At 42.6% G+C, this 24,675-nt stretch overlaps 1 protein-coding gene across 1 annotated transcript in view; it reads right to left on the bottom strand.

Annotated features, from left to right (window-relative positions):
• Positions 1–17,124: 17,124 nt before the first annotated feature.
• The window catches only part of LOC124389567 (neurexophilin-2), a 91,965-nt gene continuing 84,414 nt past the window's right edge, over positions 17,125–24,675 (bottom strand). The window contains exon 2 of the mRNA XM_046854962.1: positions 17,125–19,290. Coding sequence (XP_046710918.1) covers positions 18,469–19,290 — 822 coding nt within the window. The 3' untranslated portion in view covers positions 17,125–18,468. The remainder of the gene's footprint in view (positions 19,291–24,675) is intronic.

Raw genomic sequence — 24,675 nt, 5'->3', positions numbered from 1 at the left:
ACCTTCTAGCTGACTAGCAGGCCTAGGGCTAAGTACTGTTAGTATATTCAGGTGCTGCAAGAGTGCAATGTTATCCAAATCTCTAGCAACATAGTTTTCTTCACCAACCTCTCCTTTGTCCACTAAACAGATATACAGAGAAAGAATCTGGAAGCTGTCACACCTGGCATCAGATGTGGTTCAACTGAACTCACTGATCCTTAACTGATGCTGAGCATAATTAAGTCTTCCTTATTGCCCAAGAGCCGATTCTTTATTCTGCTGCTCATCCAAATAGTGCAAGGATGCCTCGTCTGTTGCCATATTGAGTATAAATGCAGAGAAAGATGTCGTCTACCTTCAGAAATGGTGTGTCAGATATGCAAAAGGTTGTGAGGGAATAGGTTGGCCTTTTCACTGATGCCAATTCAACTCACTGTCTATTGTGGTTTTTCCTGGAGATGCTAAGTAATCCAATATGCTAGAATGCACTCCTCTCTCTGGTTATTGTACACAGTGATTCTGATGACAGTGTGCAAAAGTCAATGATGAAGTGCTGCTCATGGCCCTAAAGTGGACTAAAGGACTGTCACTTGTGAACAAAATGTATGATATCTGTCTACCAAATATAAGGTGGCTTTGTATCCTTGCATATGCTAATGGCTCAGTGACTCAGAAGTGACCTTATTGTTGAACTCATTGTTTCTTCCCAAAGTCATTTATCTTTAGTTAACCAGGTCATTGACCTCTCAGCGTTTTAACATTTATTATGACCTTACTATGCTCAAATAGCATGATCAGCTCAGTAAATTAACCTTTTATCATGTTGTAATGACACTTAGAGACAGTTCTACTGGAAAATGGGTATCATTATCAGTCCTAAAATTGCCTGCCACTCTATGGGCATCATCTCCTCCTAATGGACATCGCACAGAGTCATGCCACACTCAGAAGTCTTTCACTCCCACTTGGTCATCACCATGTAGCCACTTCAGGATCTACAATGTTAACATCACCCATCCCAGTAATTTAAGTGTGGCACTCCTCTTGAGACACCTGTCCAATCAGGTAAGTTAACATACTGTATTTTTTTCGGACCATAAGCCGCTACTTTTTTCCCACGTTTTGAACCCCGCGGCTTAAACAAGGAATCGGCTTATTTATGAATTTTTCCTGGGTTTTTCCCGGTTTCACAAACTTCAAGCCAAAAACCTGAACTCCATAACATTAGACCAATGAAATTTCCGAAAGGAAACGAAAAACCGCACCTCACCTGTGTTCTGAGCTGCATGGCATCGGGAGAAAAAACGTTTTTCTTAAATGCACAATGATGCCAAAAGATAAACTCCAGAGAGAAATTGTTGTGAAAGGAACGAGGAAGACCGTGAACAATGACTTACTTGGTCGGCTACTGTTTAGATACAAGCCGTTGTAACGCGTTGAGTCTGGGTGAAGGGAGAGCTCGCCTACTCCAGTTGCAACAGAAATCATATAAGCACAGACAGGTTTCCAAAATTCCTGCTTTTTATCATTCTTGGCAACAGCGTTACGGGTTAGTCAAAGAAACTTAGAAATGAGCATCAGAAAATAATGACATATTCCTCGGTCTCCACACATGCAGTAATTGCGGTAAAAATGCGGCGCCAGGCTATTCCCAAAATACCTATGCTATGCTCTTAAAGGAGCCACAACATATTTTACCCGTTACATATTTTACCCTGCGGCTTATAGACAGGTGCAGCTCATTTAAGTTTAAAATAAAAATCTTTGTCAGATTCAGTGGGTGCGGCTTATATATGGGTGCGTTTTATAGTCCGGAAATTACGGTACACTATTGTAAGAAAAAATGATGAGGACAATGATGATTGTAATAAAGAAGTTTATACCAGCATAGCAGTGACAAAATACATAAAGTAGTTTGGGTTCATCTGAGTCAAAAAGAACTCAGGACAAATTTTGTTCAAATTTTATACTGTTCTTCTTTTTGAAGTGTAAAGAGGATTTAGCCTTTAAATGTAAATTAAGTGTAGGAAATAAAGTCCACAATGGCTGGGTGATACTTCTATCAAGCAGGCAGTAATCAACAGTATTTATATACCGAATTTGTCGGACTATAAGCCGCTACTTTCTTCCCACGTTTTGAACCCCGCGGCTTCAAAATTTATGGATTTTTTTCTGGGTTTTTCCTGGTTTTACAAACTTCAAGCCAAAAAACTGAGCGACATAACATTAGACCAATGAAATTTCTGAACGGAAACAAAAAAACGCACCTAACCTGTGTTCTGAGCGGCATCGGGAGAAAAAAACTTCCACGGAAGGAGGAAGACAGTGAACAATGACTTTCTTGGTAGGCTACTGTTTAGATACAAGCCGTTGTAACGCGTTTAGTCTGGGTCAAGGGATAGCTCGCTAACTCCAGTTACAACAGAAATCATATAAGCACAGACAGGTTTCCAAAACTCGTGCTTTTTCATTTTTATTGGCAACAGCGTTACCGGTTAGTCAAAGAAACTTAGAAATCAGCATCAGAAAATAATAAGGACATATTCCTCGGTCTTGGCTATTCCCAAAATATCACTCTGCTCTTAAAGGAGCCACAACATATTTTACCCGTTACACCGTGTAACAGACACTGTCTTTCGTTAAAGCCTGTGTAAAGTTCATTAGTTTCAGTGTAGACAGTTTCGGCTTATAGACAGGTGCGGCTTATTTATGTTCAAAATAAAAATCTTTGTAAAATTCAGTGGGTGCGGTTTATATATGGGTGGGCTTAATAGTCCGGAAGTAACGGTAGTTCCTGATGACTCGCTGCCTCTCCCAGACAGATATCCTTTACAATTGTGTGTCTTCAGCTTTGTGGTAACAGTTTGTGAAAGAACCACATATGGCTGCAAAAGTTATGTGTCCCAATACCTTTGTCCACATAGTGTATGTGGCATTGTTTATCTACATGGTCCTGTTAAAACTGAGAAGCCACTAATTGAACTACCTTTTAGAATGATTACAGGGTCAGGGAACACTGGACATATGTGTCAGGGATCCAGCAGCCACGCCCACACCAACCCCTCCAATCACTCCAAGCAGCTCACCAACTTACTAATCCTCCACACCTGGTCCATATCAGTCACCACACCATAAAGACCCTGCTTATCCACATTCCCACCGTCCGTTCTACAGCTTAGGCTTATTAACATACCGGACTGCCCAAACTACTCAGTTGTAGTTGTTCTCCAGCTTACTAGCTTCAGTGTGTGTCTTCTGTGTTTTCTGCCTTGCCCCTTTTGCTTTTGTTATTAAAGAAAAGCCCTTTTTGAATTCACTCGGTCTCAGAACGTTCTTAGCGCCTGACAGAAGAACGGATCGACACAAACACAAGAGAAAGAACCGCGTTACCTCAACATGGAGGACCAGCCCGCTGCCGCGTCTGGTCTCGTGGAGGACCAGCCTGCTGCCATGTCTGAGTTCGTGAGGGAGCTCACCGCCGCGCTCCGGGAGGCGTTCCGACCGGCGACCGCCAACCAAGCTCCACCACCCTCCGGCGGACCGATGGCTCTCCCGGCGTCTTTTTCCGGAGAAGCGGCGGAATGTCATGGATTCCTGCTCCAGGTTTCCCTTTATATCGAGATGCACCCTCACAGCTTTCCGAATGAACGAGCTAAGGTTGCGTTCCTGATCTTGCTGCTCACCGGAAGAGCGCTAGCATGGGCTAGAGCGCTCTGGAGCGCCGCAAGCCCGGCGCTGATGACATACGCGGCCTTTACGAGGCACTTCACCGAGGTCTTTAGCACCGCCCCCGGGGATACGTCAACTGCCGATCAGCTGCTGAATATCCACCAAGGAAGAGACAGTGTGTCGGGTTACAGCCTCCGCTTCCGCACTCTGGCGGCATCTGCTGGCTGGAGCGAAAGCGCTGCTGGCTGTATACAGAAAGGGATTGAATCAGGAGCTCAGGCTGGCAATGGCCACATATGATGATTCTCTGGGGCTTGAGGCTTTCATCCAGAGATCCATTCGTGTTTCTCAGCACCTGGCAGCCTGCAAATCCCCAGAGGTCGAATCAGTTCCAACTACTGCAGTCTCATCGGCTCCTGAACCTGAACCCATGCAACTCGGTTCACAGCGGCTGTCTCGTCAGGAAAGGGAGCGTCGGTGGGCGGCTGGAGCTTGCCTCTACTGCGGTAAGGGAGGACATCGTGTGGCCCAATGTCCTGTGAGGCCTCCTCGTCGGACGGTGAGTACGGTTACGCTTTCTTCTGACATTACTCACCTGTCCACGCTCATGGTCACCCTGGTAACCCCTGCTCTTTCTCTGTCTGCGGTTGCCCTAGTCGACTCGGGATCCGCGGGGAACTTCATCTCCCAGGCGTGTCTAGAACGCCTTCAGCTACGCCGGCAGAGGGATCTCAGGAACTAGCTGTTCAGACCATTCAGGGACGACCCTTGGGAAAAGGCAAGGTGAAGTACTGCACCACTTCTTGTCCTCCAAGTCGGGGTTCTACATCAAGAAGAGATACAACTTCTCGTACTGGAGGATTCGACCGTGGATGTGATCCTGGGTCGTCCCTGGTTGGCCAAGCACTCCCCCATATGTTCCTGGGACCCGTGTGACATCTTGGAGTGGGGCCCCGCATGCCGGCAGAAGTGTTTACTCCCACTCCCGACTCCCATCCAGAATACCCTGACCCTGGCAGCTACTCAGGTGGAAGGAGCTCCCCAGCCTGTTCAGGTGGACGTCCCACAGGAATACCATGCTTTTTCAGATGTCTTCAGTGAGGAACCAGCCACTCTGTTGCCCCCACACCGGCCATGGGACTGCGCCATAGATCTGAAACCGGGGGCCAAACTGCCTAAGGGCCGGGTTTATCCGCTGTCAGCTCCAGAACACCAAACGATGGAGAGCTATATTCAACAGGCCCTCCGACAGGGCTTTATCACCCAGTCCTCCTCCCCGGCAGCTTCTAGCTTCTTTTTTGTGTCAAAGAAGGACGGAGGATTGCACCCCTGCATCGACTACAGGGCCCTCAATGCACTGATCTCCCCGCTTCCGTATCCGCTTCCCCTGGTCCCCGCAGCTCTAGAAGATCTACGTGAGGCCCGCATCTTCACCAAGCTGGACCTCCGTAGTGCATACAACCTGGTGCGTATCCGTAAAGGCGATGAATGGAAGACGGCGTTCATTACCCCCTCTGGTCACTATGAGTATCGGGTCATGCCGTATGGCCTTTCCATTGCTCAGGCGGTTTTTCAGAATTTCATGAATGAGGTGTTCCGCCCCTTCCTCCATCGGTTTGTGATTGTCTACATTGATGACATCCTGGTCTATTCGAGGTCGCTGCAAGAACATCATCAGCACGTCACCCAGGTCCTGGCACTGCTTCGAAAACACCGACTGTATCTGAACCTCCCTAAATGTGAGTTCCACCGTTCAGAAATACAGTTCCTGGGTTACGTCATCAACACAGCAGGCATCAGGATGGATGAGAGGAAGGTGGCTGCCGTACGGGACTGGCCAGTTCCCACCTCAATAAAGGAGCTTCAGAGGTTTCTCGGATTCGCAAACTTCTACCGCCGGTTCATTGGAGGCTTCAGCCTGGTTTCCGCCCCACTTACGTCTCTTCTGCGGGGAAAAGCCAAGACCCTCTCCTGGACCCCAGAGGCTCAACGGGCATTTGAGGAGTTGCGCAAGAGGTTCTGTGCCGCCCCACTTTTACGTCATCCAGACCCCCAGCTCCCGTTTGTCGTCGAGGTAGATGCATCGTCCACAGGCGTAGGGGCCACCCTCTCTCAGCAGGCGGGAACCCCCCCGCGGCTCCATCCCTGTGCCTATTTCTCCAAGAAACTGTCCCCGGCCGAACAGAACTATGACATCGGGAACAGAGAGCTCCTAGCCATCAAGCTGGCCCTGGAGGAATGGAGACACTGGTTGGAAGGAGCCGCTCATCCTTTCACAGTAATCACAGATCACAAGAACCTCCAGTACCTCCGTGAGGCCAAGCGACTAAATCCACGACAAGCACGGTGGGCTCTCTTCTTCACGCGGTTTAACTTCAGCATTACCTATCGGCCAGGGACAAAGAACTGTAAGGCTGATGCCCTCTCCAGGATCTATGGGCCGGAGGAACCCGCCGAGCCCGGACCTATCCTGCCTCCAGCGCTCATTCTGAGCCCCATCGTCTGGGATTTGGACGAGGCTATTCGCACGGCCACACGACGAGAACCGGCACCCCCTGGTTGTCCTAGGAACCGGACCTTCGTTCCTCCAGAATGTCAACAGGCCTTACTAAAGGCGGTTCATGAAGTCCCCAGCTCAGGGCACCCGGGCAGAAAGCAGACTCTACGTCTGGTGCAGGGGCGGTACTGGTGGCCAGGAATGAGCAACACGGTGGCCGAGTTTGTCCGGGGCTGTAACATCTGCGCCATCTCAAAGACTCCTCGGCACTTACCGGTGGGCAAGCTACCTACTCCACAGAGGCCGTGGTCACACATCGGCATTGACTTTGTGACCGACTTGCCACGGTCGGAGGGCTTTACCTGTATTCTAGTGGTCGTCGACCGGTTCTCAAAGGCCTGCAGATTCGTTCCTCTCCGAGGCCTCCCCACGGCTCTGGAAACAGCAGAAGCGCTCTTCCACCATGTCTTCCGCAACTTTGGCCTCCCGGAGGAGATAGTATCAGACCGGGGCTCTCAGTTCACCTCACATGTCTGGAGGGCGTTTTTCCAGCTGCTGGGAGTCACCGTCAATCTGTCGTCCGGCTACCACCCCCAGTCAAACGGCCAAACCGAGCGGAAGATCCAAAAGCTGGGGAGGTACTTGAGGACGTATTGTCACCACGACCAGGGGGAGTGGAGTCGGTTTCTGCCTTGGGCGGAGTACGTGCAGAACTCGTTGCGCCAAGACACCACAGGACTCACACCCTTTCAATGCGTGTTAGGTTTTCAACCCCCACTGTTTCCATGGTCTGACGAGCCGTCCAATGTACCCGCGGTAGATCACTGGTTTCGGGAGAGTCTCAGGCAATGGGAGGCCGCACACACTCAATTGCGCAGGGCGATAAGGGAAACCCGGCGACATGCGGATGCACGGCGGTTGGAGGCCCCCTCGTACAGCCCCGGAGATTGGGTTTGGCTGTCCACCAAAGACCTGCTACTGCGTCTCCCCTGCAGGAAGCTGAGTCCCAGGTTTATCGGACCCTTCAGGATCGAGAGGCGGATCAACGAGGCGGCCTATCGGCTGGAACTCCCACCACGATACCGAATACACCCCACCTTCCACGTGTCGCTTCTAAAACCGTATACCCCATCTTCGGCCCAACGTACCGGCGAGGTCAGGCCCCCTCCGCCAGAGGTGTTGGAACAGCTTTCGGTCTACTCAGTACGGGAAGTGCTGGACTCTCGGCGTCGGGGCAGTGGCCTGAAATATCTTGTGGACTGGGAGGGCTACGGCCCCGAGGAATGATCATGGGTGGCGCGGCGGGACATATTGGATCCAGCGCTCCTGGAGGAATTCCACGCCACTCATCCACTTCGTCCTGCGCCCCGGGGTCGGGGTCATCCCAGGCGCAGGGTCAGGGCGTCGAGAGCCGCCCCTGGAGGGGGGGGTACTGTCAGGGATCCAGCAGCCACACCCACACCAACCCCTCCAATCACTCCAAGCAGCTTACCAAGTTACTAATCCTCCACACCTGGTCCATATCAGTCACCACACCATAAAGACCCTGCTTATCCACATTCCCACCGTCCGTTCTACAGCTTAGGCTTATGAACATACCGGACTGCCCAAACTACTCAGTTGTAGTTGTTCTCCAGCTTACTAGCTTCAGTGTGTGTCTTCTGTGTTTTCTGCCTTGCCCCTTTTGCTTTTGTTATTAAAGAAAAGCCCTTTTTGAATTCACTCGGTCTCAGAACGTTCTTAGCGCCTGACAATATGTCAGTGGTATCTAAGGTTTATGGTAACACCTAATAATCATGGTCATATGTGTATGTTAAACAATGCATGGCAGAGTTTGTCCATTCTTTGCTAAGAAGTAAACTTCACTATTTTGTGAAGACTTTAAGCTATATTATGGAAAGGCTGTGGGAATTTCTGCATATCTTGCCACAGAGCATTAGTGAGGGCAGGTATTGCTCTCAGGCTAAAAGGCCTGAAGCACAGTTGGAATTCCTCCCAAAAATTTGTATGGGGTTGGGTGACTCTGGTTAGGCCACTAGAGTCCTTCAACTACAACCTTGGGCAGTCATTTTCATGGACCTCACTTTTTTGTAAACCAGGCATTATCATGTTTGAACAACTTTTGGCTAGGCCTCTTAGTTCCAGTAGATGGAAATCTTAAATCCACAGAATATAAAAGCATGCGTTCATTTAGTCAGGGCTATATCCAGACTATATTCCAAATTACACAAAATGGCACTTAAACCTTAGACAAAGCTAAGGACTTATTCATAGGTTATATAAGAATGGTGGAGTTGCAGTTTGCCTCCAAAGGTGTGTCTTGTTTTCTTGCACTATACTTAGCAAGGAGTAGATTGAAAGTTTGATGTAACCACAAAAAATTTGGAATTTGCAATTTGAGGCAAATATCCATGATTATGAAAGTAGTCCATTAAAGTTTTATTCCCAACGAAACACATCCAAGGAGTCAACATCAGAATCAAAGTGAATGTAGACTTTTGCAGACCTATGGGGATTTATGCATAAAATTATGTACAACACTTACTTGAAGTGAGCTTTAAGCATGTCAGATGAGTGCTGCTCAGGCACCTTATTCTTACAAATGTCAGCATGTTTTCTTCAAAAAAGAGGTCAATTTGGTATCTCACAGCTTCATTGAGAAGGGAATCTGTATTGTTAAATTAAACAGATTTATTGTTTGGTGACTATTTGTGCAGCCCTATATCTGCCATAGACTAGTGGGTAAAATCTAATAATATAAAACAGTATAAAATCAAGAAATATAATACATACAATAATATAATTAATATTTTCTTAGATGTTTATGATTATGCTTACTATCTTCTAATTTACTGATCACTTGATCATTGTTCAAGGCTGTTTTGTTGTAATTTTTCATATTGTCTTTACAAAATTCCAACAGTTTATGTCTGTGGATTATTTTCCTGCTTAATGCCAAGTGCAGTGAGCTCCTTTGTTCGGCAATCTGGCAGACTCAAAGGTATAGCAAATGACCTGAAATGCGGATGTGTAACCACATCTGAATTCATATATTTTACAACTCATAAATACAGATGTAACCTTTGACATCTTAAGTCATCAATTTAAGTCACCAAGTCTGAATACATGCCAAAAATATATCCAACTAAATTGGTATACATCTAATTACACCATTATATACAAATGCTTTTATCTTATTGAACTTTGTTTACCATGTACAGTTGTGCCTCTGTTCTGAATTTTGCTGTTACCAACCACAAATATGTATGTGTTGGTTCAAACTGTGCATTGATGATAATTATGTATTAATGCAAAAATCCATGTTTTGTTAACTAATGCATTAAGTAATGTCAGTTAAGTGACCCATAATATAGTAAACTATAAAACATTAGTTAAGATCTGTTTTAAATTTATACTACCTTTTAAGTTTAGTTACAAGCTCAATCTCGCTCCCTCACCTTATCTTCCTACACGCACTGTCCCTCTAATAAACTCATTTCTAATCCTGTCCATCCTCGTCACTCCCAACGAAAACTTAAACATCTTCAGCTCTGCTACCTTCAGCTCTCTAAACCATACAACATTGCAGGTCTCACCACAGTCCTATAAACTTTCACTCTCACAGATACCCTTCTATCACAAATCACTCCTGCTGCTCTTCTCCACCCACTCCACCCTGCCTGCACTTTTTTCTTCACTGCTCTAACACACTCTCCATTACTTTGCACTGTTGACCCGAGGTACCTGAACTCCTCCACCTTCTTCACCTCTTCTCCCTGCAACCGCACCACTCCACTGTCCTCCCTCTCATTCACATACATGTACTCTGTCTTACTCCTACTGACCACCATCCAAAGCTGTCTAGCTACACTGTCCCCTGCCAACACCTTGCAGTCTCCAATCTCCTTCAGGTTGCATCTCCTACATAGAACATATTACACCTGTGTGCACCTTCCTCCACTCTTATATGTCACCGTATGATCCTCCTTCTTCTTAAAATACGTGTTCACCACTGCCATTTCCATCCTTTTAGCAAAATTTACCACTGTCTGCCCTTCCACATTCCTCTCCTTAAGGCCATACCTACCCATCACCTCCTCATCACCTCTGTTTCCTTCACCTACATGCCCATTGAAATCTGCCCCAATCACCAATTTTTCATTCCTAGGTACACCTTCTACCACTTCATCTAACTTACTCCAGAATTTTTCCTCCTCCTCCATCTCACAAGCCACTTGTGGAGCATAAGCACTGATAACATTTATCATTGCCCCTTCAACTTCCAGCTTCACGTTCACCACCCTATCAGAAACTCTCTTTACCTCCACTACACACTTACTGTTCTCTTCCTTCAGAATCACCCCTACACCATTTCTCTTTCCATCCATACCATGATAAAACAGTTTAAATCCCCTTTCCACTTGGTCTCCTGAACACACAACATATCTACCTTTCTCCTTTCCATCATATAAGCTATCTCTCTCCCTTTACCAGTCATAGTACCAACATTTAAAAAACCATCCCTAACCTCTCCTCTCCTACACTTTTCCTTTCCCTGCTGTCTCTGTCGACGCCTTCCCCCTCTCCTTCTCCTCCTTCTGCTAACAGTAGCCCAATTTCCACCGGTACCCTGTTGGCTAACGATACCTGTGGCAGTAGTTGGTAACCTGCACCTCGACCGATCCAGTATGAATTTCTCTTATGTAATTACACACAAAAACATTACCCCCTCCTCCAGGACGAGGAGGTCTGGAGCGAACTCTGAGGCAAAGCGGTGACCTTGGTGGGACTCTGAGGTGGAGCATGTCCAAGTGCATGTCCAAGACTTCCCTCCTCCGGCCCTGGAGGAGGGGGTAATGTCAGAGAACCACCAGCCATGCCTCCCTCTAAGGCTTAAACTCTCACTCAGTCTCTCCCTGCTACTAATCACCTACACCTGTTCCCCATTTACCGATCCGCTTTATAAGATCCCTATTCCCCTTCACTCACGGTCCGATCTACCAGTTATGACCGTCGATCACCTGGACTTCCTACCTCTTTGGTTCCCTGTGTTCCATGCTTCCATGCGTCCATGCTCCTGGTTACACTTCTAAGGAAGCATTTACTTAAGTGTGCCTATTTGCTACAGTCTCTTCTCAAGCTCTCATGTGGTTGTATGTTGAAGACAAATAAAGACATTTTGTATTACTCCCAGTTTCTGACTCCTGGTCTATCCGTGATAGCTCTTTCTGGTTCTGATTTTAAATGTGATTGTAAACCAGAAAAGATTCAGATTATAAAACATAATCTACAGTAACATACACTGTGTAAATATTTACATTTGAATTTAACATAACTAAGCTGGAGAAAAGCTGCTGAATTAACAAGGATTTGGTCTCTGCTGTATAAATAATGTCATATTTATTATAAAACATTTATACATATATAAACATCAAAATACAAAATTAAATACATGTATATACACAATTTGTAAAATAATAATGAACATAATTAAACTAATAAAATATAAAATTAATATTTTGTTTTGTGTGTGTGTATGTGTGTCCAGTCTCTTTTCGTAAAGGAGTCTGCTGACTTTGGAAAGGAAGGTTACACAGTGTGGTTGTGAAGGCCAAATACGTTGTTACCGTTCCTCAGACTGTAGGACAGTGAAGAATGTGTGTGAGTGGCATGTGTGGTTATCCACAATACTGTGTTTTTTTGTGGATGCAGCATCTGGAAGAAATGTCTGTGATGAAGGGAATCGAGACCCTGATGATCTTCTCAGCTGTTCTCACTACCAACTGCAGGGTCTTAACAACCGAAAATGCACAATTCCCAAACCAATGCAGCTGCTCAGAATACTTTCAATAGTCTCTGCAGAAGATAGTAAAGATATGTAGTAGGAGAACCACATAACCTCTCAGAAAGTAGAGATGCTGCTGGGCCTCCACCAAGGAAATTGGTGTTTTTTCACAGTCTCCATGGAGAAGCTGAGAAGTTGTTCATGTTCAGAGGAGAGTCGTTGCTCCATGACCTCCTGAAGTTAACAACCTCTTTTGCTTGCTAAACTTTCTAAGCTTAGTGAATAATGGCAACACTCCGGTATACCAGAGTGTACTGGAGGTCAAGGTTTAAACTATTTTTTTGACCAATCCTGCATTAGAGGGAGGTTAGTACCACCCCGCCTTATTTACAGTTACATTTGCAGCATTTAGCAGACACCCTTGTCCAGAGCAACATACAGACGTGCTATGAGTCTCTAGTAATGAGTAAATCTGCACTGGTAAGCTAGAAACCAACTTAAGATAAATCAGCCTACAACTCTGTTGACTTTTTTTTTTTTTTTTTTTAATGAAGCAAGTTTGGAAAGTGTTAGTTTAAGTGTTTTAGAAAGAGGAAGGTCTTTACCCATCGCTTGAAGATAGCCAGGTTCGCTGTTTGGACATCGAGGGGAAGTTCATTCCACCACCATGGTGCCATAACATAGAAAAGCCTAGAAATATACCTTCCTCTTATCCTGATAGAAGGTGGTAACAAATGAGCAGTGCTGGAGGATCTTAGACAGCATGGATGAGGTCTCTGAGGTAATAGGGTGCTGGTCCATTTTTGGCCTTGTAGGCAAGATTGGGAGAGGTATACCTGCCAGCAGAGAGTTGCAGTAGTCCAGTCTCGAAAGGACAAGAGACTGAACAAGCACTTGGTAAGCCTGTGTGGACAGAAATAGTTGAACACTTTAAATGTTGTAGAGAGGAAATCGACAAGAATGAGCCACATTAGCAAAATGTAAGGAAAAGAAGAGTTGATTGTCTATGGTCACCCTATAGTTTCAAGTAGTGGCTGTAGGGAAAAGCAGAGAGTTATAAAAAGTTTGCGGCTTGTGAGACACTAGTGGAGAGTCTGTATGGGGCAGATGTGGTAATAAAATGTCACCTGGTATGGGCGACCTTCCAGGTAGGAAGCAAAACATTTCCATGCTGCTCCACGTATACCAAGGCTCCTGAGGGTAGACAAGAGAGTCTTGTGGTTGACTGTGTCGAATGCTACTGAAAGGTCAAGGAGGATGAGTACAGATGACAGCTTGGCTGATGGAGCAGCATGTAGTGTCTCAGAGACAGCCAAAAGGGCCTTCTCTCTGGAATGTGCCACTTTGAAGCCAGACTGGTTTGTATCATGGAGGTTGTTCTGTAAGAGATAGCCAGACAGTTGTTTAAAAACAGTGTGTTCCATCGATTTAGAAAGAAAGGAGAAAAGTGATACCGGTCTGTAGTTGTTGATGTCTGATGGATCCAGAGCAGGTTTCTTTATGATGGGAATGACCCTCGCTTGCTTGAAGGTAGTTGGCATCTGGCCAAATGTTAAGGACCCGTTGATAATCAGGGAGATGAAAAGCAGGAGGTCTTGCAAGATGGTCTGAAGCGTAGTTTAAGGAATTAGATCCAGAGGGCAGGTGGTCGGATTGCAAGATTGGATGACTTGAAATATCTCATCTTCTGCTACGGTTGATAAGCTTGGAGGAAGTGAAGGTCTGACAGATTTCCTTAATCTTTTATCATAGAAGGAGGCATAGTCTTCAGCACGGAGGATGGTGCAGGTGGGCAGAGGGGTTGAGTAGTAAAGAGAAGAAGTTGTGGAGCTTACGAGGAACTTATGCAGAGGCTTCAAGCTTTTCCTTGTAGAAGGCAGTCTTAGCAGAAGTCACATCCGTAAAAATTTGGTCAGGAGTGCATGAAAAGATGTGAGACCTGTGGCAGGTTGCGATTTTTTTCCACTTCCTCTCTGCTTATCTGAATTCTTGTTGATTGCTGCACAAGACTTCTTACAGCCAGGGAGTGGGACAAGAAGTGTTCTTGGGTTTAGTGGTCAGGGGCAGAGGAGGTCCATGTTTGAGGAGAGAGAGGAAAGGAAAGAGCCAGTGGCAAAGTCCAAGGGTAGAGAGGAAAAGGAGGGTCAGGTAGGTAGGATAGAAAGAGTGACTGTAAAGAAACCAGGTGATGATAAGAAATTTGAAGTGGGGTAGCAGTCATGTCTGTAGCTGGGGTAGGGCGGGTGAAAACCAAGACCAAGACATTTCCTCGCTGTTAAATGTCAAGGAGAAGGTATTTAGTAAAGGCAGGAGGCAAGATGACTGAAGTTTGTCAGATGGAAGGTTGAAGTCACCAAGAACTGTCAGAGGGGTGCTGTTGGAAGGGAAAGGAGGAATGTGAGGAGTGTGTCCTTCTCTTATAGGAAGTCTCCAAGGGGACCAGGAGGGCGATAGATGACAATGATGAAGAGGTTGATTGGAGAGGTAACTGAAACTGCACGGAATTAAAAAAGAGACATGGTTAGATGAGACAAAGGAAGAGGTATGAAACACAAACTCAAACCACCACATCTACCGGTTTCTCTTGGATAGTGAGAGAAGCTTAGGCAGGAGACAGAGCAGCTGGAGTAGCTATTTTCTGTGGGGATATTCAGGTCTCAGTAAGTGCCAGAATGTCAAAGGCATAGTGGGAAGCTTAGGCTTTGATAAAGTCAGCTTGCCTTACAGCAGACTAGCAATTCCAGAGCCCACCTACCACCACTGTTTGAGATTTAGACAACAGAGGAGGGTAGATGAGGTTACTGGCAATGTGACCTCTGTTCTGTGGATGAGAATGTCTGTGTCTGTGAGTGACTACAGAGACACATTACTGAGCAGCCAATTTGAGATCAATGTATGATTTTTAAGAACACACACAAAAAAAAAAAAAAAAAAAAAAATATATATATATATATATATATATATATATATATATATATATATATACATACGTATATATATATACGTATATATATATACGTATATATATATATATATATATATATATATATATATATATATATATATATATATATATATATATATATATATATATATATATATATATATATATATATGTACTAATAAATAAACAAATACTAATCGTTATTAGCCTTAGGAGGTAAATGAGTAAGCCCTGCCCACAATTCACACCTCAAGTGAGACTGAAACTACCCTTGTTTAATCACCTGAGAGAACTAATCAGCACAGACCAACACTCTAGAATCAACTGAGATAGATATACAAAAGTCAGAATCCTACATTACCAGAGGAGAATAGATTAAAGATAGAGCTAAAGCACACACATCTTATTAACATAAATGGACACAAAATGTATACATGTAAAAATACAGAAATAAATAAATGTACATGTTTGATTTGTTCCTAAACTGATAACTAAATATACTGTATGTAAAAAATAAACAATGCATTTGAATACAAAATATTATTATAAAGTTATAAAGGGTCTGGGTTTGGATCCTGAGTTTTATGTTCTTCCAGTGTCTACATGAGTTTCCTTGGTGTATTTTAGTTTTTGTGCCACTGCCCAAAAATGTGTTGTAAGGTTGACTGACTACTCTCTATAGCCCTTAGGCATGAATAAGTGTGTGTATATGTGAGATGCCTGCAGATTATGCATAGAATGTGACCCTAACCCAGAGAAAGTGGGTGAAGGTAAATGAATGAAAAATCTAATCCACATTAATGTGAGTAAGTTTGTGAGTTGGGTTTATATGCTGGCTACCATAATATTATAGTCTGTTTCTCATAAGTGAAATGAAACAAAATGAAAACTGGGACTTCCATGCCCTTTTGTGTTATTTTTGGCATTTTCTTTTGTGCTGGCAACACATAAAACACCATATGTTGCATATTTCTGAATTAGCTGTGTACTATAACAAGCAGTCAAATTAAATAAAATGATTATTTAGTTCAAAATATAAATATATATTAATACATGCAATAATAATAATACCTATTTAATGTACTGTAAAATATCAATATATAACTTCTTTTTTCGCAAAACATTTAAATTAAAGAATTGACATCAATTCTATGCAGTCTTTTAAAAATATATTTTGCATATCTACTCTACAATTGCCGGTGTGTTCAACTTTGCCTACATGACCCACTTATGTAAAACAGTAAGACTAGTTTGATGTGTAGTGGCACATAGGTTTAGCCTAAATTGGGCCATCCCTAACACTGCTTAATCTGTTGATAGCTCTGAAGTGCCATCCCTAACAGTGCCACTACACCAGTCCCTTTCAAGTGTTACAGAAACGTTGTAATACTTGCCACACAGTTTTTATTTGACATGCTTTCACTTGCCCATTGATGATTGACAATTCACATCAGTTATAACTTCATCTATTAAAAAAAAATTTGTTCAGCAACACAGTCACCTGTGGAAAAATGATTGCCATTTATTAGACATACCATCAATTACAGTGTACCTCAATTCAGTCTATGTGATCGTGTAGATTTTAATAAGATCAGCAAAAATGATAGATGATTAGGGCACTATACTGAGCATCTGTAATCCTCTTCCTCAAGGCCTCAACAAGGCAAGATTGGGAACAAGTGGGACATAGTGAAGAGGCCTTTTATAGTCTGCACATGTGAGGTCGTAGTCAGAAGGTGAAGGTTTTGCTATTAGCACTCAGCAAGGTTGTCACCTTGAGACCACAACCTCATATGTGCAGCATAGAAAAGGCCCCCACTATTTCATGCCATTTAAGTGTAGATGGAAAACCATATAAAAAGATTCATTTTCAAATGTATCCATGTAAAAAATGCAGACTCTGAGAAAGGCATCTGAGAAAGAAATGGTTTGTGAATTTATAAACTAACTTCTTAATTTTAACCTCCTGTGGTACAAGATCTAAAGTCAGAATAAATGACAGAGGGCCCCTGCTATGTTACTTAGAAAAAAGCTGGTATGAGGGAAATGGCAATGTCGACCATGTGGCCTTTTTTCCACAGAAAGTGCTGGTTATTTATTTAGCATTTGACTTCAATTACTGATTACCTACACACAATTTATTATATTAAATATATTTATTTAATAAATGAATCTAGACAGCTAGAGGCTGCTATTTATAATTCATGGTCAAGCATGTCAACTTAATAAAATGCATAGAGACAAACAGACCAGCTTTTACTTATTTATTTTGTGATAGGTTATTTACACACATTATTTTTCTCAATGTCAAATATACACATCATCAAGCAATACTTTATCACAGACCTGCAATTTCAGTTCTTCCTTCCCCTCCTTGATTCACAGACTAATCGGTTGTCCAGAAATGAAGAGAATATATTTTGGTGCTTTACGGTGCAAACAAAACAGAATAAAATAAAATGGAGTAGGATGAGATGTGACTATAATGTTTTTCTTTTTTTTGTGTCAGCAACTCAGTAACACCCATTTGTTTTGCATCTGGTAAAAATGAAGCCAGTGTATAGAAAAATAAGTTTTTTTTTTAAGGTTTAGTTTAAACTATATTCAATCTTTCACTAGACACATTATGTTAATGTTGAATTCTTTCTTTACATACGGTACTTTTCACTCATCCACTGGTTATCTATAGGGTGGATAAGGGCACAGAGTCTGTACTAATGCATATACATTTTCAAAGATTTAGAATAGCAGCTTTAATCACCCATATCTCCTCATAATGCACTAATTGTTTATACAACTGGCTGTAATTCCAAGTTCTACTATTAGGATTTCCAAAACAAGATTAGTATTATCATATTATAATAATTTTAAATACCAATGTTATTAAAATATGGTAAGAAAGAATCCCACCTATTTCATAAATAGGCCATAATCTTAAATCAAATGACATTTTGGGCATACGTGTACTGAATATATGTATTTTCTGGGTGCATATGCTGTTTTGAGTGCATATCATGTGCCAGATGTCCCAACGACAAACAGAATACCTTCCTAATGAAGAGTATTTATGTCCATGTTGTGTCTTGCTTACACTGTAAGTTTGACAGAGTAAAATACACCCTCTGCAGGTGCGATGACGCGCTGCTTTAATATTGGGAGCACGATATGATAGCACTGCGTGTCGTTCCAGTTTCTGAATCTGTCACAATCGGTGCTATGTTCCTTATGGTTACATCATCCTCATGACATTTCTGAGAGCTCAGGGTCATATACTGTAAAGGAACGATACAAAATACACATTGCATCTTTCATTCTTCCCAGATTCCTAACAGTCAAACAGACAAAACTGAACAAAAACAATAAATAAATATTCATTGAATTGATCTTAACTGAGGTGGCTTTGTTCACAATATATACAAAGAAAACTTGGAACAATAACCTTTCCTCAGCACCTTGGGAAAAACTCACTGTCCACCATGTTGACCATTTCTTATGGGGAGCCATATAACCTTAAGAAAGTAGAAGAGACACACAACACATAACAACATCCCATATGTCGGTCATCCTCTACTTCATTCACTTTGGCACTCTTCATCCAAAGTAAGGTTGTTCACTCTGAAAATTGTAGTCTGGACAGACCTTCTGCACAAGCTTGTAGTCGATGCTGAAAAAGGAGATGAAGATGCAGATGACTTTGAAGGGCTTGGCACAGAGCCAGGCAGCATTGGATTGAGTGTGCTCGGTGAAACAGGTCTGAGACGGGTCATAGAGACATGGTTTGGGCTTCTTAGAGCGGTTGGTCTTCTCATACTCTACACGACAGTTGAAGGTCTTGATGTCTTTGGGATCAATGGTTGACTGATGAGGCTGATGAAACTGGATTTCTGGCTGATGGAGGGTACTCTGCTGCTGAACCACCTCAAACTCCACTACCTTTGATGGTGGGACGATGCTGACCGACACGTTGCCGAGGCTGGACGAGTTGTGGCGGAAGTAGACGGTGAATGTGCCATTGACATGGTCCACAATCTTGCCTGTCACCAGCAGGTTGAACTTTAGGGTCTTAACGCTGAAGTAGAAGTCGCCCCAGCCGAAGATCTTCTTGGTCTTCATGGCAGTTTTGTGGGGTGGTTTGCGCTTGGGGTGGTAGCCTGTCTGATCTAGAAGCTGCGACTGGTTCCTGGCCCAATCATATGGGTTCGGTAAGCCAAAGCTGGGTGGCTTGGGTTTCATAGGTGTGTGGTCCATAGAGGAGAATATTCTGGAGGTCTGGAATGGGGGTTTAACTCCTCCACCTGTCCCTATGCCCCCTCCTCCAGGTCCACCATAAGGAACGGGCTTCAGGACAGACCCTGCAGTGCCTATCTCTAGGTAATCCAAAGATTTCCCAACCTGCTTTTCCAGGCCATGAACCTAAGAGAAGACACACACACAAAAAAAAAAAACATGGTGAAACAGGCACTTAATATTGAATTTCAAAATAAGTAATTTGAAAAGAAATTGTATAAGGGTTGCGATCAGAGTCCAGGTTAAGATATTCAGTCGTTGAACAGAACAAAGCGGGTGAATGCTCTTGAGGCATGATTTTCATAAATATCCATATGAAAACAAAAAAGATTTTATTTGGTTTGTCCAAATCTTGGTGTAGAATTTCTGCTTTTGAAATTCAAAATAATCTAACCCAAACTTTTTTCTTTATGATCAGCGTTACTCACTGAGAATGTTTTTTGCACTTCTTTCATCAATTTCATGATATAACATTTGTCATATCATGATTTATACTGATTTTCACACTGAGGCAGTATGTCAGTGCATACCATTGATTTAGTTCTTTATCTATACTATCGAAGCTTGCCAGACTATGTTTCAGTTTAAGCAGTTTTAAAGCAGTTATTCAGGGGGAAGAAAAAAACAGTACTGCCTTACACTAGCCCTGACTGTTTCTTTGTCAAGGATATAGGTCTTAAAGGTCATTGTCACATAATAGGACAATCTCTTCCTCATTTTTGTGTCCTGGATCTTCTATACCCTCTACTGTCTCAACCAAAGCTTTCTCCTGGATCAGTGTCGAGAATACTGACGCATCCATGACATATTAACCCGCTCCCCTTTCAGTAGACTGTAAAAAACACTTACACACTAGTATTCAGCATTTCCATTCTTAGATGTGAATTGTAAGGAAAAATACATAGTATTATACATGTGTGATGTTTCTTCATCCTAATCTTTACTAGCTTTTAATTTCTCAAATGTTAAGCATATCAAGTCTGGTGTACTTTCTATATTGTATTATATCATATTATATAATATAATATAATATAATATAATATTATATTATATATTAAATAATGAACTCGATTGTTCTGATGCAGGGTCAAGATTAATATGCATAATCCACTTTTCTGTGCACTATATAAAAGCCTTTTATTACAATCATGTTTAAAGGAGCACAGTATGTTCCTACTCTTTTTATGCCATGATGTTGCCATGTCTCGGTTTGGTATACCTATTTTAGATTTTTAGATGGTAATATTATGGTGTACACACACACACACACACACACACACACACACACACACACACACACACACACACACACACACACACACACACACACACACACACACTTGTCTTACTATCCTTGTAAGGAACTTCCACTGACATAATTATTAATGCAGTTAATGACTGCTATTCCAACACCAAAGAAAATATATTGGATCTTTTAGATTTGTTTACAAATTAAATACCCTTATGTTATAGCCTTATGTTGATTGAAGTAGTACAACGTGCTTTGATATTGATAAAAAAAAAAAAAAAAAAGGATCCTGTGCTCAGGTTCATGAATGGAATTAAGATGTGTTAATGAATAAATTTTCCCATGGGTACCATCCGAATGTTTCAAAAGTCTCCACAAGGTAAACATGTCATATATTCTTGTCCTTGTGAGCACATTTAAAAACATAACAACCCCCAACCCATCATATACCCGACCCCCCCCCCCACCTCGACTCACAGTGGTGTGTTTACACTCACATCATTGACACTTCAGACTTGTCTCTTCTTCAGACACTGTGCTGTCACAGAAAGGTGACGGTTCAGAGAAAAAGCCTTTATTTAAAGATTCTCTGACAGGAGGTCGACCTCGTCTTACTCTGATCTGACTCGGCCACTTTGAATCAGACGCCCCCACACACGCGCTCATCAGTCAACAAAGCTGACACAGAATTCATGTCCCCATTTGTTGCCCCATTTGTCAATGCTGTTGCTAATGCCTGCCCCTATCCAATTAATTGAACTCACGGCACCCTTCCACTGCCTGTCTTTCACGCTGCCCACATCAGTGGGAATTGATGAGAGTGGAGTAATATTGATCACTGGGCCCACAGATTAAAAAAAAGAGATAGTGATGAACGACTATTGACTGGATAATGACTTCTAGCAGCCAGTTGCCACTGGACACTGATGGAAGGGAACTTGATACTTCAAACCACTCGGCTGTAAAAGCGCTCACCTCTTTAGACAAATGATCAAAACCCAGTAATCATATAAATATGAAAAAGATATGAATGATATATTATTTATTCACACATCTTCAATAACCACTTTATCCTGCTTAGGGTCGATTTGTATTATTGGCGCCTATGCCACGATCACTGTGTAGGTGGCAATATACACATTGGACTAGATGCCAGGCCATTATGAAGCACCAGACACAAATACATTTATTCAGACACTGGGGCAAATTAAACTCCCCAATTCACCTACTGGTTATGTTTTGGAAAATGGGAGAAAACTAGAGAATGTGGAAGAGACCTATGCATCAACCTGAGCTAGTGTAAGAAGGCATTTTACAGATTTGGGTCTACAAAAAAATATTTTGCAAACCATTATCAGTGGTGCTGTTCTGTAAAGTAGAGGCACCTTGGCCTTTTCTTGCCCTGACACATTGCCAAGTCAGCACCGTAAAACATAGACATCTCCTGACGCGCCATCTGTTACACCAAACTATGCCCGCCTTGGCTCCCTATTACCATGACAACAAGCTCCTTTCACGTCCTCCGACCCTTCACCCTTGACCCCATTACGACAGATGACAAGATTTAAAAAGTAGCCCTCTGCAGACACTGCTCTGCCTCCAGCAACTCATCCATCAGTATATGAACATCAGTCTCTAAATGGCATCTAACATTACACTCGCTACGGATCAATTATGATTGCATAGCGCTGCATATCGATTTAACTGCTGTCACAAAAAAAAAAAAAAAAAGAAGCAAGTCATGATGTACAAGATTAAATATGGGGTTTTAAGCATTCTCTTCCTGCTGGACGTTTATCAGTGCAGAAAAAGGAGGTGGCAGACTGCAGCTCGCACTTGAATAAAAATCAGAGCGTTTTCATTTTCAGTACAGACAACCGTGGAAGTGTTTGATGATAAATTCCTGATAGAGGTTTTCTTTGATGGCCTTGCGTTTAAGACTTGTACTTTAAAAGCAAATGCATTTTTAAAATAACTTTCATAGAAACTATAGATGTGGCCGAAAGCAATCCATATTGGCTAAAAGTTGCATGCTAAAAGGTCAGTCTACATTGATAAATAAATTTTATAACAATTCATCTGCATCTCTCTCTCTCTCTCTCTCTCTCTCTCTTTCTGGAAATATAGAAGAACGGAGCTATAATAATGAGTATAGCCCCAGTCCTTCATATCATGCCTACTCAGCATGGTTCACCCTCCTAGGGACACACATACAACTGCACATCTGCTTTTGCTTCTAACACAGATGCTGTCATACAATGATGAACTGCTGGAGGTCACTTCTGCTAACCCAGTTTAACGCATCCTCAGCTCCAAACTAAGTTTTCCAGTAACCCCATGGGCTATACTTTAAGATTTACCCAATCCTAACTGATTTTAAAACCATGAGCAGCCTTACAGACTACACTACCAACCCATACACACTCTACATAATACACCCACAATAAAATTTCTGGTCATGCTCTTGTAAATCTGGGACCATACAAAAGTGACTTGAAGTTCATCTTCGTTCATGGTCTTTCACACATGACATCAGTCTCATGCTTTCATGTGAGGCTTCATCTCTTCACATTTAGTCTCCATTTGCTGTTATAATACCCTCCACTCTTCTGGAAATTTGGTCCACTAAATTTTGGCATGTGGTCGAGATGATTTGTGTTAATTCAAATATGGTGTTAGTAAAGTCAGGTACTGATGTAGGGTGAGGAGGCCTGGGGTGCAGTCAGCATTTCAATTCATCCCGAACGTGTTCAATAGTGTTGAGATCAGAACTCTATAGCAAAACCAGTCAAGATCTTGAACTCCATCCCATATAGACCGTATCTTCATGGAGCTGGCTTTGTGCACAGGGGCATTGTCATACTGGAACAGATTTGGGTCTCCTTGTTCAAGTGAAGGAAAAATGTCATGCTAATGCATCCAAAGACATCATATACAATTGTGTGCTTTGTGGTAATAGTTGAAAGAAGAACCACATATGGGTGGAAATGTCAGGTGTCCCAATACTTTTGTCTATATAGTGTAGGATAATTAAATGAAGATAATTATTATCATTGATAATAATAATAATATCGACCTTAAAAAAAAACAGCTTAAAATTACAAAACCTTTATCAATAGTCATGATGTGAATCAGTGAAATCATTCTTTGATGTGGCCAAGGCATAAGGAACTATGGTAATTATTGCCTTATATCTTTAATTATAAGTGTTGGCAGATATCAGGCTGTATGCTAACAAAGCATTTACACTCTACATTGGAGTGATGACTCAGTGCTACAGCAGAAAGTAAAAGCTCTGCTAAAAATGTTTTTTCGCAAATGTAGACTTTTTTGAGGATCGACCTCAAGCAATGACCTCAAGCGAGTCATTATGGACCATAGGAATAAACACAAACTAATGTATAGAGGTCGACAAAAGTGTAGTGTCTTTGCAACAGCTAATTGCTCAGGATTTTTGTATTCTGATTATGTCCTGAGAGTGCGTCTTGCCAAACAGTTCAGTTCAGTATCTTGTACATGGATATGAAATTGCAGCAATAAATCCTTAAAACCAGTCTGAACCCAGCTCAGATTTGTAGTTAGTCACTTTTTAACAACATGCATCTCCAACTCAGAAGGAAGCAATATTAAACTCAAACCATCTGTCTTTTACAACAGCGATATATAAAAAAAGAACTCTGATTTACAATAATGTTTCTCCTTCCAATACTCCTCCCTCTGCCTCATACAAGGAAATAATGGCCTACTGAGCCGAGCACAAGATGGAATGATCTTCAACGCTGAGCTATGTATACATATGTAGGCCTCAAAGAGTTTAATATAAAGACAATCTGATTATTGAAACGACTCAGAATGTTCATAGGAGGAAAATGCCATTACTGAGGACGGGAGTGGAGAAGGGGAAAGAGAGAACATTCCGGCTTCTGAGCAGGAGGGCTATTAATAATCGCTAACTTCATCTGAGCATCTTAAGACAGTTCTCTGTGGAAGTGAAAGTTGGAGTATAAGGCAGCAGAGGAGAAAGTTAAGCTCTGCAGATCAGACAAATCTAAAGTACATGGAGGAATCAAGTACAACAGCTCTGTACTGATGGAAAGTTTGAGATCGATGGCTACCATGTTAGGTCGATCTAATCATTTCATCGCACCCAGGTCTCTTTGTATGTGGCCCGTGCCTACTTAAAAAAAGACATGAAACACTGAAAAACAAGAAGGCCAGCTAGCTCCTTAATTTTTGCTGTTTTGCCATCTTAATCTTTTTTA

The sequence above is a fragment of the Silurus meridionalis genome, chromosome 1 (assembly GCF_014805685.1).
Source record: "Silurus meridionalis isolate SWU-2019-XX chromosome 1, ASM1480568v1, whole genome shotgun sequence".
NCBI classification, from domain to species: domain Eukaryota; kingdom Metazoa; phylum Chordata; class Actinopteri; order Siluriformes; family Siluridae; genus Silurus; species Silurus meridionalis.
The sequence above is the reverse complement of the archived record's forward strand: the minus strand, read 5'-3'. Positions and strand labels throughout refer to the sequence as shown.